This window comes from Bubalus bubalis, chromosome 5, assembly GCF_019923935.1.
Source record: "Bubalus bubalis isolate 160015118507 breed Murrah chromosome 5, NDDB_SH_1, whole genome shotgun sequence".
NCBI lineage: Eukaryota > Metazoa > Chordata > Mammalia > Artiodactyla > Bovidae > Bubalus > Bubalus bubalis.
The window spans coordinates 35,296,540-35,310,031 of NC_059161.1; the positions used below are offsets into that span (position 1 = coordinate 35,296,540).

General features: G+C 54.4%; 1 protein-coding gene across 3 annotated transcripts in view; it reads left to right on the forward strand.

Moving 5' to 3' along the window:
• The window catches only part of CAMTA1 (calmodulin binding transcription activator 1), a 987,191-nt gene that overhangs the window by 860,146 nt on the left and 113,553 nt on the right, over nucleotides 1-13,492 (forward strand). For all 3 annotated transcript variants that reach the window (XM_044942955.2, XM_044942953.2, XM_044942954.2), the window contains exon 7: nucleotides 4,291-4,444. In XM_044942955.2, the coding sequence (XP_044798890.1) occupies nucleotides 4,291-4,444 (154 nt within the window). The remainder of the gene's footprint in view (nucleotides 1-4,290; nucleotides 4,445-13,492) is intronic.

Consider the following 13,492-nt stretch of genomic DNA (forward strand, 5'->3'; position numbering starts at 1 on the left):
GCCAGAAACACCCAATAAAATGTACAACTAATGAATAAAATCGCAACGTTGCCAAGAAGTGATGTGTGCCCCCAATTTCCAAAAATACCTCAATCACTCTGTGTCTTAAAACCAGCCTCAAGCCAGGAAGTCATTACTTAAAATTCAACTCAGGAGTTTCAGCTGTGGGAACTCCAGGCCCAGGGATGGAATTTGTGTTAAAGATATAAACCATGATGCAGCCCGCTTCTGCCTTTCCTAATCCCAAACCCAGCCTCCTTGCAGCCGTCAGGGACTGAGGCTATCAAGGCCGCTGAGAAGTATAAGGCCTAGAATGGAGGCACCTGGGAAGATGTACGTGTTGGGTGTATTGAAAGGGGCTGTGGTGGATCTTGAGTCCCTACGTCACTGGCAGCAGGCAGAGCACCCACAGACCACTGGATGTGTGAACTCCTGAAATGCAGTGCTGATGTACTTTGGGCATTCTTCGGGGCTGGGAGTAGAGAAGCCACGTGTGTGCATGCTCACTTGTTCAATCGTGTCCGACTCTTCCTGATCCCTGGACTGTAGCCCACCAGGGTCCTCTGTCCATGGGATTCTCCAGGCAAGAATACTGGAGTGGGTTGCCAGTGCCTTCTCCAGGGGACATTCCTGATCCAGGAATGGAACCTGGGTCTCCTGCATTGGCAGATAGATTCTTTACCCCTGAGCCACCTGGGAAGCCCCAGCCTTCATCAGATTCTCAGAGGCCTTAGACCCAGAAAAGGTTAAGAACCAGCCTTGCCTTTAGCTTTCTATGAATACCCCATGCTCAGAGAAGCTGCCCTGCCCTTCGAAGACACTGAAAACTAAAGCCAGGTGTCAGCTGAACACAAGTCTGGGAAGAGTAAGAACAGAATATCCAAAGTTCAGTTCAGTTCAGTTCAGTCGCTCAGTCGTGTCTGACTCTTTGCAACCCCATGAATCGCAGCATGCCAGGCCTCCCTGTCCATCACCAACTCCCGGAGTTCACTCAGACTCACATCCGTCGAGTCAATGAGGCCATCCAGCCATCTCATCCTCTGTCGTCCCCTTCTCCTCCTGCCTCCAATCCCTCCCAGCATCAGAGTCTTTTCCAATGAATCAATTCTTCGCATGAGGTGGCCAAAGGACTGGAGTTTCAGCTTTAGCATCATTCCTTCCAAAGAAATCCCAGGGCTGATCTCCTTCAGAATGGACTGGTTGCATCCAAAGTCAGCCTCATGCAATTCTACAAACATGAAATGAGCAGCAGACATTGCCCAACACAGTGATAGCTCCCAGGCATTGTCCCTGTTGTTGAGCAGATAAAGAGGTGCACAGACTATTAAGACACAAACACAATCTCCACCTTGCTGTGGTGGAAGTACAGAGGGTGAGGTGTCCAGAAGGGCTTCCTGGAGGAGGCGGCAAACCTTGTGCCTGTCTTCATAGGGTAGGTAGAAGCTGGTTATGCAGAAATGGAGTTGGACCTGGAAGGAAGGGACGGGGCTTCCTGAATTAGGAGAGTCCAAGTGCCACAGGGCAGGAACTCAAGTTCTGGGAGTTTTGATGCAAGGTGAGGGCTGCCCTTTGCTCCCCAGGTCCCCACCTGCCCGCGCACCCACTACCATGCCCTCCCACAGCTTTTCCAAGCACCCAGGCTGTGTTCAGTGGGGCAGTGGGGCAGGAAGTTGTGGGCCTTTCATCTCTCAGACATCTGGCATCCTGGCTTCCTCCCTGCAGGGCCGGGCTCCTGCTCCTGGGGCTGGGATCAGAGGAAGCCCTGGGGTCCCTGTGTCCCTTTGATCTTTACTCTGTCTCGCTCAGCAGCTAGCGCTGCTGTCTGGCCAGGCACAGGCTCAGGCAGGAGCTCCCCGCCTGGGGAGGCCAGTGTGCTGGTTGGTAGGAAGAATGCAGGGCTGGAATGCGGGTGTATGGTCCCTCATCTCCTGGACTACCCCATCCAGGCCATGAGCATGGCAGATCTAGCCAGCCCACCTGCCTCGTGGGCATATTGCAAGGATGAAGTAAAACAGGAAACGGGAAAGCAGTTAGACTGGGCAAAGAGAGGCCACCAGATCTCAGCAGGACTTGAAAGCAGAGTCAGAACCCTGACTTCCAGCCCCGTCTTCTGTCCGTTGCCAGGCACACAGTTTTGGGCACACAGCTTCGCTGGGCTTCAGGGTCCTCACTGTAGTCAGGGGTGCACTGCCCTGCCCAGCCTGCCTTCCGGGCTTGCACAGCCACCAAATTAGATAATGGATGGAAAGTGCTTTGAGAAGAAGAAAGTGCGGTGCCAATGTCAGGGATTATCATTATTATTAAGAAGCATGATTACTGCAATCTAGAAATGCCGCCATTAAAGAGAAGCTCCTGTTCATGTTGATTTAATTTCCTGGTTAACTGAGCGTTGGCCAGAAAAAAAACCCTGCGTTTCAACCCTTATTGAAAATCTTTTAAAATGATGCCCGTGTACCTTCCTGCACTGGTCATGGTGTCATCTTGAGTCTTTATTTATTAACACATCGAATGAGTCACACAGTCCTGTATTACTCTTGCTCTGATCAGATCCAAAAAGGTGATGGCAGACTCAAGCTACTCCATGATGGGGGTCCTTATACCCACCCACCCAGGACTCCTCTTGTTGGGTATTAGAAGGGAAAAGTCAAAGAGATGCATCTGGGAACCAGCAGAGAACGGGGTCTTCCAAGTGGCTTTTCCACAGTTTCCTGCTGTACTTGATATATTATCATATGTTTCTTGATGCTTCAAAAAATACTTTCTGGGACTTCCCTGATGGTCCAGTGGTAGACTCTGCACTTCCACTGCAGGGGACTTAGGTTCTATCACCGGTTGGGGAACTAAAATCCTGCGTGCCACACAGCATGGCCGAAAAAAGAAAGGAAAGCAAAGAAATACTTTCTGATTGGGGTATAAGGCCTTTCTGGTTTATTCAGTGACATGGCTGCTTTTTCTTAACAACATTATCAGGCCCAACGTGGCCCAATGAACAGCTTGGCTTTCTGGGAATGGGGTGGGGGGGGGGCGGCAGTCACTGAAAGCCACAGAGGGGCCTGTGGTCTTTGCAATGTAGCTGCTTCCCCACAAAAGCCCCTTTGGCAAGTGGCTACCAGAACTGGTGATGGGCAGAGCAATGGAGGGCACTTTGAGTTGGATCTGATGGGAAGAGGCTGACCCATCTCAATGAAACCATTTTAGGACAAAATGTGTCTTCAGCATCTTCACGGAGAGAGTTCTTTCCACTTAAAAGATCTGGAGATTTCCGAGGAGGAGTTTTCAAAGACTCTTTTTTTTTTTTTGTTTTGAGTTTTCAAAGACTCTGTGACAGCTGTCTCCTGGGTGATGCTTGTGCAGGGAGACCACAGCCTGAGGGGCAGAAGGGTATCCAACTCTTAGAAGTGGGTGCCTTGGACTTCTGTAGTTAAGATACCATGCTTCCACTGCAGGGGGCACGGATTCGATCCCTAGTGGGGCAAGTTCCATGTGCCACACAGTATGGCCAAAAAAAATTGATCCTTGCATGTTAAGTTCCAGGAACTCCATTTCTCCCGTAGGAGGAGGGTGGTGGTGATGCCCATGCGAGGGGAGTCCAGAGACTTGCAAAGGGGAAATGCATGTAGAGCACAGAACAGGGGCCAGTGCTGCTGGGCAGCTGTAGGCACAGGTCCTGGATGTGGGGCTGGAGATACATTTACCTCATATGTGGTCCTTAATTACATCTTCCCAGGTGACACAATGGTAAAAAAAAATCCACCTGCCAATGCAGGAGATGGGGATTCCATCCCTGGGTTGGAGAAGATTCCCTGGAGGAGGAAATGGCAACCCACTCCAGTATTCTTGCCTGAAAAATTCCATGGACAGAGGAGCCTGGCGGGCTACAGTCCATGGGGTCCTGAAGAGTCAGACACAACTGAGCCACTGAGCATGCACGTGTGGTCTTTAGTTATGCATGAAGCTGCTCACATGTGGATCAGTGGGTCTCAACTCGGGGCAATTTTGGTGCCCCAGTGGGGCAATGGGCAAAATCTGGAGATTTGAGGAAAGGAGGCAGTGCTTAATGGCCTCTGGCAGGTGATCGCCAGGGGCGCTACTGGTGAGCATCCTGCATTTCACAGCATGGCCCCCACAACAGGGAATGAGCTGGTTTAATGGTGAGTGGTGCCCAGGTTGAGAAAGCCTGGCATGGGGATGCGCAGCCTGTCCAGGCCTGCTGGGATGACTGTGGGCGGGGTGACCTTGGGCGGGCTCCCAGCCACCCTTATGCTGCCAAGTGTCTGTGCTCTCCCCCAGAACCCCGACATCGTCCTGGTGCACTACCTGAACGTGCCGGCCATCGAGGACTGCGGCAAGCCCTGTGGCCCCATCCTCTGCTCCATCAACACCGACAAGAAGGAGTGGGCGAAATGGACAAAGGAGGAGCTCATTGGGCAGCTGAAGCCCATGTGTGAGTAGGCGTGGCCAGCCAGCCAGGGTGCACTGGGGCCCGGCCAGCATCACCCAGACGGGGCCAGAGGTCCTCCGTGGAGTGGAGACCCAGGTGTGGGAGCCCCATTCTGCTCGGATGACGATGAACTCAGCATTTACAAGGACCCTGCCCAGCCCACAGTCCCTGAGGGGGGACTCCCTAAGCCACAGCCAGAACCAGGATGTCAGCCTGCGTTACAGATGAGAAAGGGGGTTCCTGAGCCCAAAACCCATAGCGAGGAGCAGAGCTGGGAGTGCCCCGACCGCTGTCTTGCAGGCCGCAGACAGGATCACGGTGGCAGTCTGGGGAGGGAGAGGCCCGTGGGCTGAGGACGGGCTTGTTGCCTTCTGGCTTTGGCCCATCTGTTCCTGGGCACGGGGCCTGCCCTGCTCCCAGACGCGGTACACACAGACGGTGGGAACTGAGCTGGATTTCGTTTCGTCAGCGGAGTGATGCTTTCGGGAGCATCTGTCAGGTGCAGATCACTGAATGCAAAACACCAAGCGTGCCCAGATAGCCGGATGCGGCCGGTGTCTCGTTTCCATGGGCAGCCGCCGGGGCTCTGGGTGGCCTCTCCTGCTGCCTGCATGGCGGGGCTCAGGGAGAACACACCCGAGGAAAGCCGTGCAGCGCACGGGGCCCTGGGCTCTGGAACACTGATCTCTCAAGGCTCAGGGCAAAGACCAGTCATGATATGGGACCTAACTGAGCCGGTCAAGAGGGCCCTAAGAACCTGTGCCCCCTTGGAAGTGGAGCTGCGGGGAAGAACCATGTAGAGAGAGCCAGTGAAATGTCCTTTCCTGGAGACAGTATCGGGTCACTGAGTGTCTGAGCCACGGCCAGGTGGCACCTGCAGTGACCAGCTCGTCCAAAGAGGCCCTCAGTATTCAGATGAGGATGGCCCCTGCCCCCAGCAGCCACAGGTTGAGGATGGAGTCAGGAAGGACAGCGTTCTGTGCAGGGAAAGTGTGAAAGTGTTAGTCGCTCAGTCATGTCCAACCCTTTGTGACTCCATGGACTGTAGCCCACCAGACTCCTCTGTCCATGGAATTCTCCCGGCAAGAATACTGCAGCGGGTTGCCATCCCTTCTCCAGGGGATCTTCCCAACCCAGGGGTCAAACCCTGGTCTTTTGCATTGCAGGTGGATTCTTTACCATCTGAGCCACCAGGGAAGCCTCTGTGTAGGGAAGTAGACACCAGTAGGCCAATGGGCCAGCCCCCTCAGGGGCTCGACCCCAAGACTGAGGTCCCCCCATGCTCTCCTCCTGGACCACGTGCCCGAGGTGAGGGTCTGGCCAGCCTGCCCTTGCTGCTGTCACCAGGAACTAAAGCCAGGAGGCCTGGGGTCTTCCAGGCTCGGGTTATGTCCAGTGGAACCATCCTGAGCTGAAGCCATCTGGCGCCCTCGGGACGGAGCACAAGCTCCTAGATGTGCCCGAAGCTCCTCCACTCTCGGGCACGCTGGTGCCCCCGCCCTCCTGGGCTGCCGGCCGGGTGGTCCCTCCATGGGAACTGCAGTCTCTCGACCCCCCTCTGCCTGGCTCTCCTCCACCCTCACCTGCTCACCCACCTCATCCTTCCACCTCAGCCCAAACAGTGCCTCTTCCATTGACCATCCCAGACCACCCAGGCTGGACCTCACAGCCCCAGCACCCCGGGCCTCCTGACACCTCTCAGGGAGACACCAGACTGAAGCCAGCCTCCCACAGTTAACTGGAAGGGGCCACACGAGCTCTGCAAAGCTCTGCAGAGCACCTGGAAACTTGGGAGACGTCCCAGCTCATTGCCATGGGTACTTCCTGTCTGCTGTTCCTCGGGCCCCCCACCATACTGGCACACGCAGGGCTCTCTCTAAATATCTGTGGGTGCTGAACGAGTGCGACTGGACCCAGCCTGATCCACTGCCCTCAGGGACCTGAGTCCCTGACAAAGACCCCAGTGGCCAGGCCCTGGGAACCAGAGCTGCCCGGTGGCACCCTCCATGGCCAGGCCTGGCTGCTTGGAGAGTGAGGTAATGGTGCCAGGGGTTCCGCTCTGACCCCTGCCCACCCACCCCTTCCATTCAGTGGTGTCTAAATGTGTAGGGCTTGTCCTTGGCCTTGCGTTTCCTCCCCAGGCCTGCCCACACTTCCTCTTGGCAGAGGCTTGTCTGGGCAGCAGCAAGGACTCCGCTAGCCTTGGGCACTGGCGCCACCCAGTCAGGCTAGTTGAGTGAGAGCTGGGCATTCAGGAGTGGGGTGCTCTGTCTAGCTCCGTGACTGCTCCACTGTGTGACCTCAGGCCCATCACCTACCCTCACTGCACCCCAGTTCCCTTTCTGTAAAGTGAGAGAAAGAGTCCAGCGTTCTCTCTACCAAGTCCAGCATCACCCAGCCAGCTCCGTGGGGCTGGGCTTGGCTCCTGGGTTTCTGCAGACCCAGGTCCAAGGTGCTGAGACCACTATTTTGTCCCATGTCCTGGGAGGTTCCAGAGACCGAGTTAGCCAGAGATTAGCCAAGGGGATGTTCCCGAGGAAAGAGACACCTTTTAAGGTGATCACCATTGTCAGAGGCTCCGGCCTGGGCCCTCCCAGCATATCTCACACACGCACACAGGGGGCCCTTTCCTGTAAGTCACTCCATCACCCCAGTTCCTTCCCCCATCCTCTTGTTTGAGATGCTTCCTTCTCTCTTCATTGTCTCTACCTCCTCACATCCCCTGTTCTCAGAAGGGGCCCTTCCCCAGAAAAGTCACCCTCACCCACAGGAGCCCGATAGGAGTGCATGTCCCCACAGCAGGGGAAGGGGTTAAGCCATGAACTCCAGGCGCTGGAAACAGACCTCAGTCCAACCCTGATGCCTAACAGGAGGGAACTGTGAGCGCCTTTCCAAAAGCCTGCAGTGCATCATGGGAATTATGGAAAAGTACAGCAAACTCCTCATAAGTCTAATCACACTTGGCTCTGTGGTGTCCGGGGGCGGGAGCAGCACGGTGCAGTCACTCAGGAGGTGTGTGTGTGTATGCGTGCGTGCGTGTGGGGGTCTGGTTACACGTGCACAGCCTGGAAACACGGCCCAGGAAATATGGCTCCAATAAAAGCTTTAGATGCCGATCCGGCTTGGAACACACACACAGGACACCAGCTCTCCGTGTTTGGGGAAAGCAGAGGTGTGTGCTGCAAGCCAGGAAGGCATCAGATTTGGTTCCAGAATCAGGCGTGCCACCCGACGCCGGAGCCAAACACATTAGCTTCATCACATTTTCACATAAATCACATTCCTTCAAAGACTTCACGGTTTGATTTCCTGATGCTTCCAAATTTCCCTGCCCTACAGCAGAGTTGTCAGTGGTTCAATCAAAATGTTGTGCTTAGCGGGGGTGAAGTGAAACCGCTCCTCAGCCTCTGCCTCACCTGTTGAAGGTGGGTGGGAGGATCTCACAGACCCCAGCTTCTGTGCCAGACTGACTCCAAGAACCCCACCTTAAAAAAAAAGTGGTGACCTTTTGTTGCATGGGGACTTTCCTTCAGTCTGCAAACTGAAAGATGCCTCCTCCAGATTTAAAAAAATGAGAGAGAGAGAGGAAAAAAATATTCAGATATCTGATAGGAATTCCCAGCATGTTTCCAAGGATGCCTTCTGTCTTTTGCAATCCCTTCAGCAGTATTTAGAATATGGGTCCTGCTTCTGTGACAAAGATAAAAGGAACAGTGGCTTAAATCTTATTTCTTTTTCACAGAGCAATTCAGGATTGATAGGGCAGCCTCACAGGGACAGGAATCAGATCAGCCATCCTGGCTCTTTCCGGCTGGTTGTTCTGCCATTCCTAGGGTATTGCCATCTTTTATGTGGCTCCATGATAGCTGCTCCAGCTCCTGCCATCATAACTGCATTCCAACTGGTGGGAAAAGAAGAAGGAGAGCAACTTTCTTAACTTTAAAGACAGGAACCAGAAGTGGCATACAACGCTTCCACTCATATGTCATTGGCTAGAATTCAGTGGTAGTCACCCCCTCGTTGGCAAGGGAATCTGGGAAGTGAAGTCTTTTCTAAGTACTGACATCCTAACTTTCTCTGGAAATAAGTTCTCAGTTCTGTACTGAGTCCTTCAGTACAGCCAGGGTGCCTCTTGTAAGGCCTCAGCTGAGAAAGGCTTGGCTCAGCTTAACTCAAGGCCTGAGGATGGATACCCTGGGTTCCATCTCTCTGAGGGTTGGAGTTTTTAGAACTCAAGTGAACATGATCTAAAAGTCAGCAGGTCTCATCTTGCAAACCCCAGGGTCTGTTGCAGTGCAGCTGATCTGAGAGAGCACCCTCTTTGGCCGCCACACTGCCATAATGTGAGCGGGGCTGGGCAGGTGGGGTCGGCTCCTTCTCGATCAACCTTAAGTGGGAGCAATGACGGGCCAGATGAGCCCTGCACCTCAGTCCAGCCAGCCTGGCAAGAAACTTGCTCAGTGATCCTTGGCTGCCCAGAACCACAGTGGCCCAGACCCTCCACCCTCAGGAAGCCAGATGGAGCCAGTTCCCTTGGAGTGTACCCTCACCTCTGAGTGCCATGGCATTCTTCCCTCACCCATTCCTTGGCAGCCTGGGAGGGGATAGGCATGCCAGCCGCTTCCCAGCTAGCAGGTGGCAAGGTTGTTCCATCCAGAGTGAGGGATAAAGGCAGGAGCTCTAAGCTGTGTTCTCAGCCCTTCCCCCAGTTGTCCCCACTCAGGGCTCCTCTTGGCGCACCCTAGCCAGCCAGGGAGCCCTGCATTGTCCAGCAACATGGGGCCTTCCCAGAGGCCTGTCTGGCCCCAGAGGCCATCTGAAAGCCCCACCAGCCACCTCTGGGCTTGGCTCTGCTCCCACTGCCTTCCTGGAGCCCCTCTGTTATTATTGCTCAGGGGTTCCCAGGTCTCAGTAGCACTGGGTGGGCAAAACAGGGGCACCCATGCAAATGTCCACACACTCCCGAGTGCACACATGCACACACGGCTGCCCTCACCACCCACAAGCACACACTCAGGGACACGTTCGGGAGGCAGCAGGGCAGTGCTTGATTTTCTAGTCCTTCCAGCCACACGAGCCTTCCATCACTACCACCACCACCACCCTGCCTCTGGGGCCGGAAACCAAGACCACAGCCCTCAGGTGGAGACACTGGCACCATCCAGGCCAGAGCAAGCACGTGACTGTCCCACCCCACCCCCAAGAGTGGGTAAAGCGGCAGTGGGAGTGAGGGGGGGCGGATGTGCAGGACAGACCTGGGGGTGGGGGTGGATCCTGCCCTGCTCCCCCCAACAGCGAGGGGCCTTGCACAGGCCACCCCAGCTCTGAGCAGCGCTGTCCTCCTCAGGGCAGGAGGGGTCATGGCCTCTACCCTGAAGCCCCATGCCATCAAACCTCAATGTGGACACAAAGAATGTAGGTGTCAGGGCTGCATCCAGAGCAGGAACCCTGTCCCTTTTCCTAAAGACTCAGGAAAAGGGTGAGTGCTCAGCATTCAACCCCTGCTAAGCCTTGTGCAAGGCCAGCTGACGGTCCCTCAGGGACTCCTGCATCACCAACACCCGCCCAGAACAGGCTTCTAGAACCTCTGCCCTGAGCCCAGCCCTGTGCTTGGGAAAGCTGCCCTGGGGGGAATGCTGAGGCCCCGCCCTCAGGAAGGCAAATCCAAGAGGTTGGACCAGCTGAGGAGGCCGAAGGAGATGGACTGAGAGCAGAGTCGATGGTTCTGCCTTCAAGTACCCAGACGTTCAGAGAACCTGGGCAGAGACAGTCAGGAGGCTTCCTGTCACCCAGCCTGGATGAACACACGGGACGGGCAGGAGGCAGGGAGGCACAAAGGAGGAAACAGGCAGACACACACACGGGTGTGATACTGAGGTGACGTCACGCTTGAGGCTTTAAGGGCACGTTAAGTATGAAGTGATGGAAAGCGCATGGAGTCTGAGGTGGCAGTGGTCATGTGAGCAGTGGTCACATGGTCAGTGGTCATGTGAGGCAGGAGGCCATGTTAAGGATGGGGATAGAGGCCTGTTGAGCATGAGGTACTAAAGGTCATGCTCAATGAGGAGAAGGCAGAATTCACGTGGAGTATAAGGGAGTGAAGAACGTGTTGAGGAAGTCATGTTGAGTGTGAGGGAGAAAGTTATGTCAAGAATGAAGTGATAAAGTCTGTGTTGACAGTAGGATTGCAGGCCATGGTGAGTGTGGAGGGGGTGGAGGCCATGTTGGCAGTGAAGGTGGAGGCCATGTTGGCAGTGAGGGTGGAGGCCATGTTGAGTGTGGAGAGGGTGGAGGCCATGTTGAGTGTGGAGAGGGGTGGAGGCCATGTTGGCAGTGAGGGTGGAGGCCATGTTGGCAGTGAGGGTGGAGGCCATGTTGAGTGTGGAGAAGGTGGAGACTATGTTGAGTGTGGAGAGGGGTGGAGGCCATGTTGATAGTGAGGGTGGAGGCCATGTTGGCAGTGAGGGTGGAGGCCATGTTGAGTGTGGAGAGGGTGGAGCCCATGTTGAGTGTGGAGAGGGGTGGAGGCCATGTTGGCAGTGAGGGTGGAGGCCATGTTGAGTGTGGAGAGGGTGGAGCCCATGTTGAGTGTGGAGAGGAGTGGAGGCCATGTTGTGTGTAGAGAGAGGTGGAGGCCATGTTGGCATTGAGGGTGGAGGCCATGTCAAGGATGAGGTGATGAAGACCATGTTGATAGTGGGTGGAGCCCATGTTGAGTGTGGGGATCAAATAAGCCCTCCTGGCTGTCCACAATCAATCCTCAGTTACCCCCATCACCTTTAGTCCCTGGGCACCTTCAGCCTGTTGGGGTCTCCAGGAGCCAGGGTCTCAGCCCCTCGCATGCATTCCTGGCCTCTGTGCAGCGGTGAGGGCAGGACAGCAGGCCAGGAGGACCCAGCAAAGGTAGGCGGCTGGAGACAGGACCCCCGTGCTGAGATGTGGCTGCTGCAGCAGAGACTGAAAAGAACAGAAGCTGGTCCTCAGGGCCCTCTTCCAGGAGCTCCTTGCCCTGCAGGTTAAACCAACAGTGAGCTTCCTGGGTCTTCAGAGCCCCCACCCTTTCCTCTCCCTCCCCGGGGGGACCTCACTGCTGTAACACCAACCCTCGGGTTGTATAGTCAAGGCGTCTGTTGTTTTCTCATCATTTTCCAGACAAAGACCAAAGACCCAGTAAGAGGGGCGGTGTTTATTTGTTTTGCTTTTTTGCTTAGATTGTAATCCTGGTGATTATAGAACATCAGGAAGTAAAATCAACAAAGGCTTTCCTTTCTGGGCCCCCACCGGCAAACCGGTTCTTGGTCGACTAGCGCCACCTGGTGGCCTGCATCAGCAGAGCAGCTCAGATGCAAGCTATCTGGAGGAGCCCTGCTCCCCAGCCTCGGGCAGGCAGGGGCCACGATGCATCCGTGCCCGTGGACCTGGTGTCGGGGACCTGCTCTGTGGGTAGGGGTGGGGCTGGAACAATGAGGCTCAGGGAAACTATACTTCCCTCCTTCTCAACCCCCAACCCCACCACCCCATCCCTGCCAGTCATCTGTGGCCCATAGAGCTTGGACACAGACATTGTCTCAGTGCCAGGAGCAGCGGTCCCCATCAGAACCTCTGGAGCAGGTTGCTGGTAGGCAGACTCCTGTACCCTACTCCCACCCGTGCCCTCAACACATTCTGATTCCACAGGTCGGGATTGGGCCCTGGGAACATTTATTTTCTAACAAGCAAGATTCTCCTGCTTCTTGCAAGATTCCAGTCTAACCCAGTTTCTGGCAAAAGGCCAGCCAAGGAGCCCTGCCATGGAGATCAGGGTTGGCCCCTTGGTGGAGCCACAGGCCTCCTTGAGCATCAGCTGTTTCTCAGATTCAGGTGGAAGGGAGGCTTGAGGGAATGCTGCTCTCAAACTTGCACAAACAACATGGTGTATCATTTCTGGCTATTTCAGGACCCGGTGACGTCTTTCCAGACTCTAGGTTAAGACATGGTATCTACATAAGGAGTTTCCTTGGGTTGAAAATTAGATGTTAGGACCAAGAACATAATGGGGTATTGCCAAACACTTATTGACTTGAAGTCATTCTGAAACTGTTAGATGGTGTTTCAGGGGGCTCCAAAGAGCTCCAGTCCCTTATGTCTCAGCACAGAAAGAATTCAGTGAGAGGCAAAGTGATAGATAAGAAGTGACTTATTAGAATAGAATGCTTATGAGGCTTACAAGCAGGCAGGCAAGAGGGAGCTACCCTAAAAACTTACTGGTCTGCAGTTTCATAATCAAAGGAAAAGTGGGGAGGGAGAGAAGACAAAGACCACCTTCCTCCTCGTTTTTGAGTTCATATCAAGCTCCTCCTCCAGGTTGAGCAGGAGAGTTTTCTTGTCCCCACACCATCAAGCCCAGACAGCATGACACTATGGAAAAAATATTTCAGGTCTCAGTACAATGAGGGTCTTTACTGTGAAATGTCATCTTTCCACAAATTATTGTTTTTTATGTGGGCAGAGAATATGTCCTAGGGGTCATTAACTTACTGAGCTTACTGAGCAGGATGTGGGTCTCAGGCCACCATTGTTTTATTGTTTGTGGGGGGGGGATGTTTCCTCCTTTTGCTGCATGAATTTTATTGCTAAGCAACCCTGCTTGGTCTTGTGGGTAAGCAAACCTGCTTTCTTGAGTGATCATTAGCTTACAGGGGTCTCTCATATTTTTTCTCTTCTTATAATCCCCTAGTAGGGTTAACTATTTAATCACCTACTTTGTCCCCTTAGTCCCTATTGATGAGAAGCCCTGGGACACTGTAAAGAGGAGCACATCGGTGTCCCCTTGGGGGGCCTGGGGCCCAGGACCTAGGCTCTGTCTTAAGTGCAGAGGCATTCATTCATCAGTGCACGGAGCCCGCAAGACCCAGAGGTCCCCCCTCCCTGCCTGTGTCAGCTGGATTTGGAGTCACTGGGGGAGTGGTTCAGTGGTTCACAGGGGGAGTGGTTCAGTGCAGGAGGACCAGGGGAGGATTTCCCTGCCCAGCCTTGCTTGTCCCTGTGGTTAGGAGCTGCTGAGATGAAGAG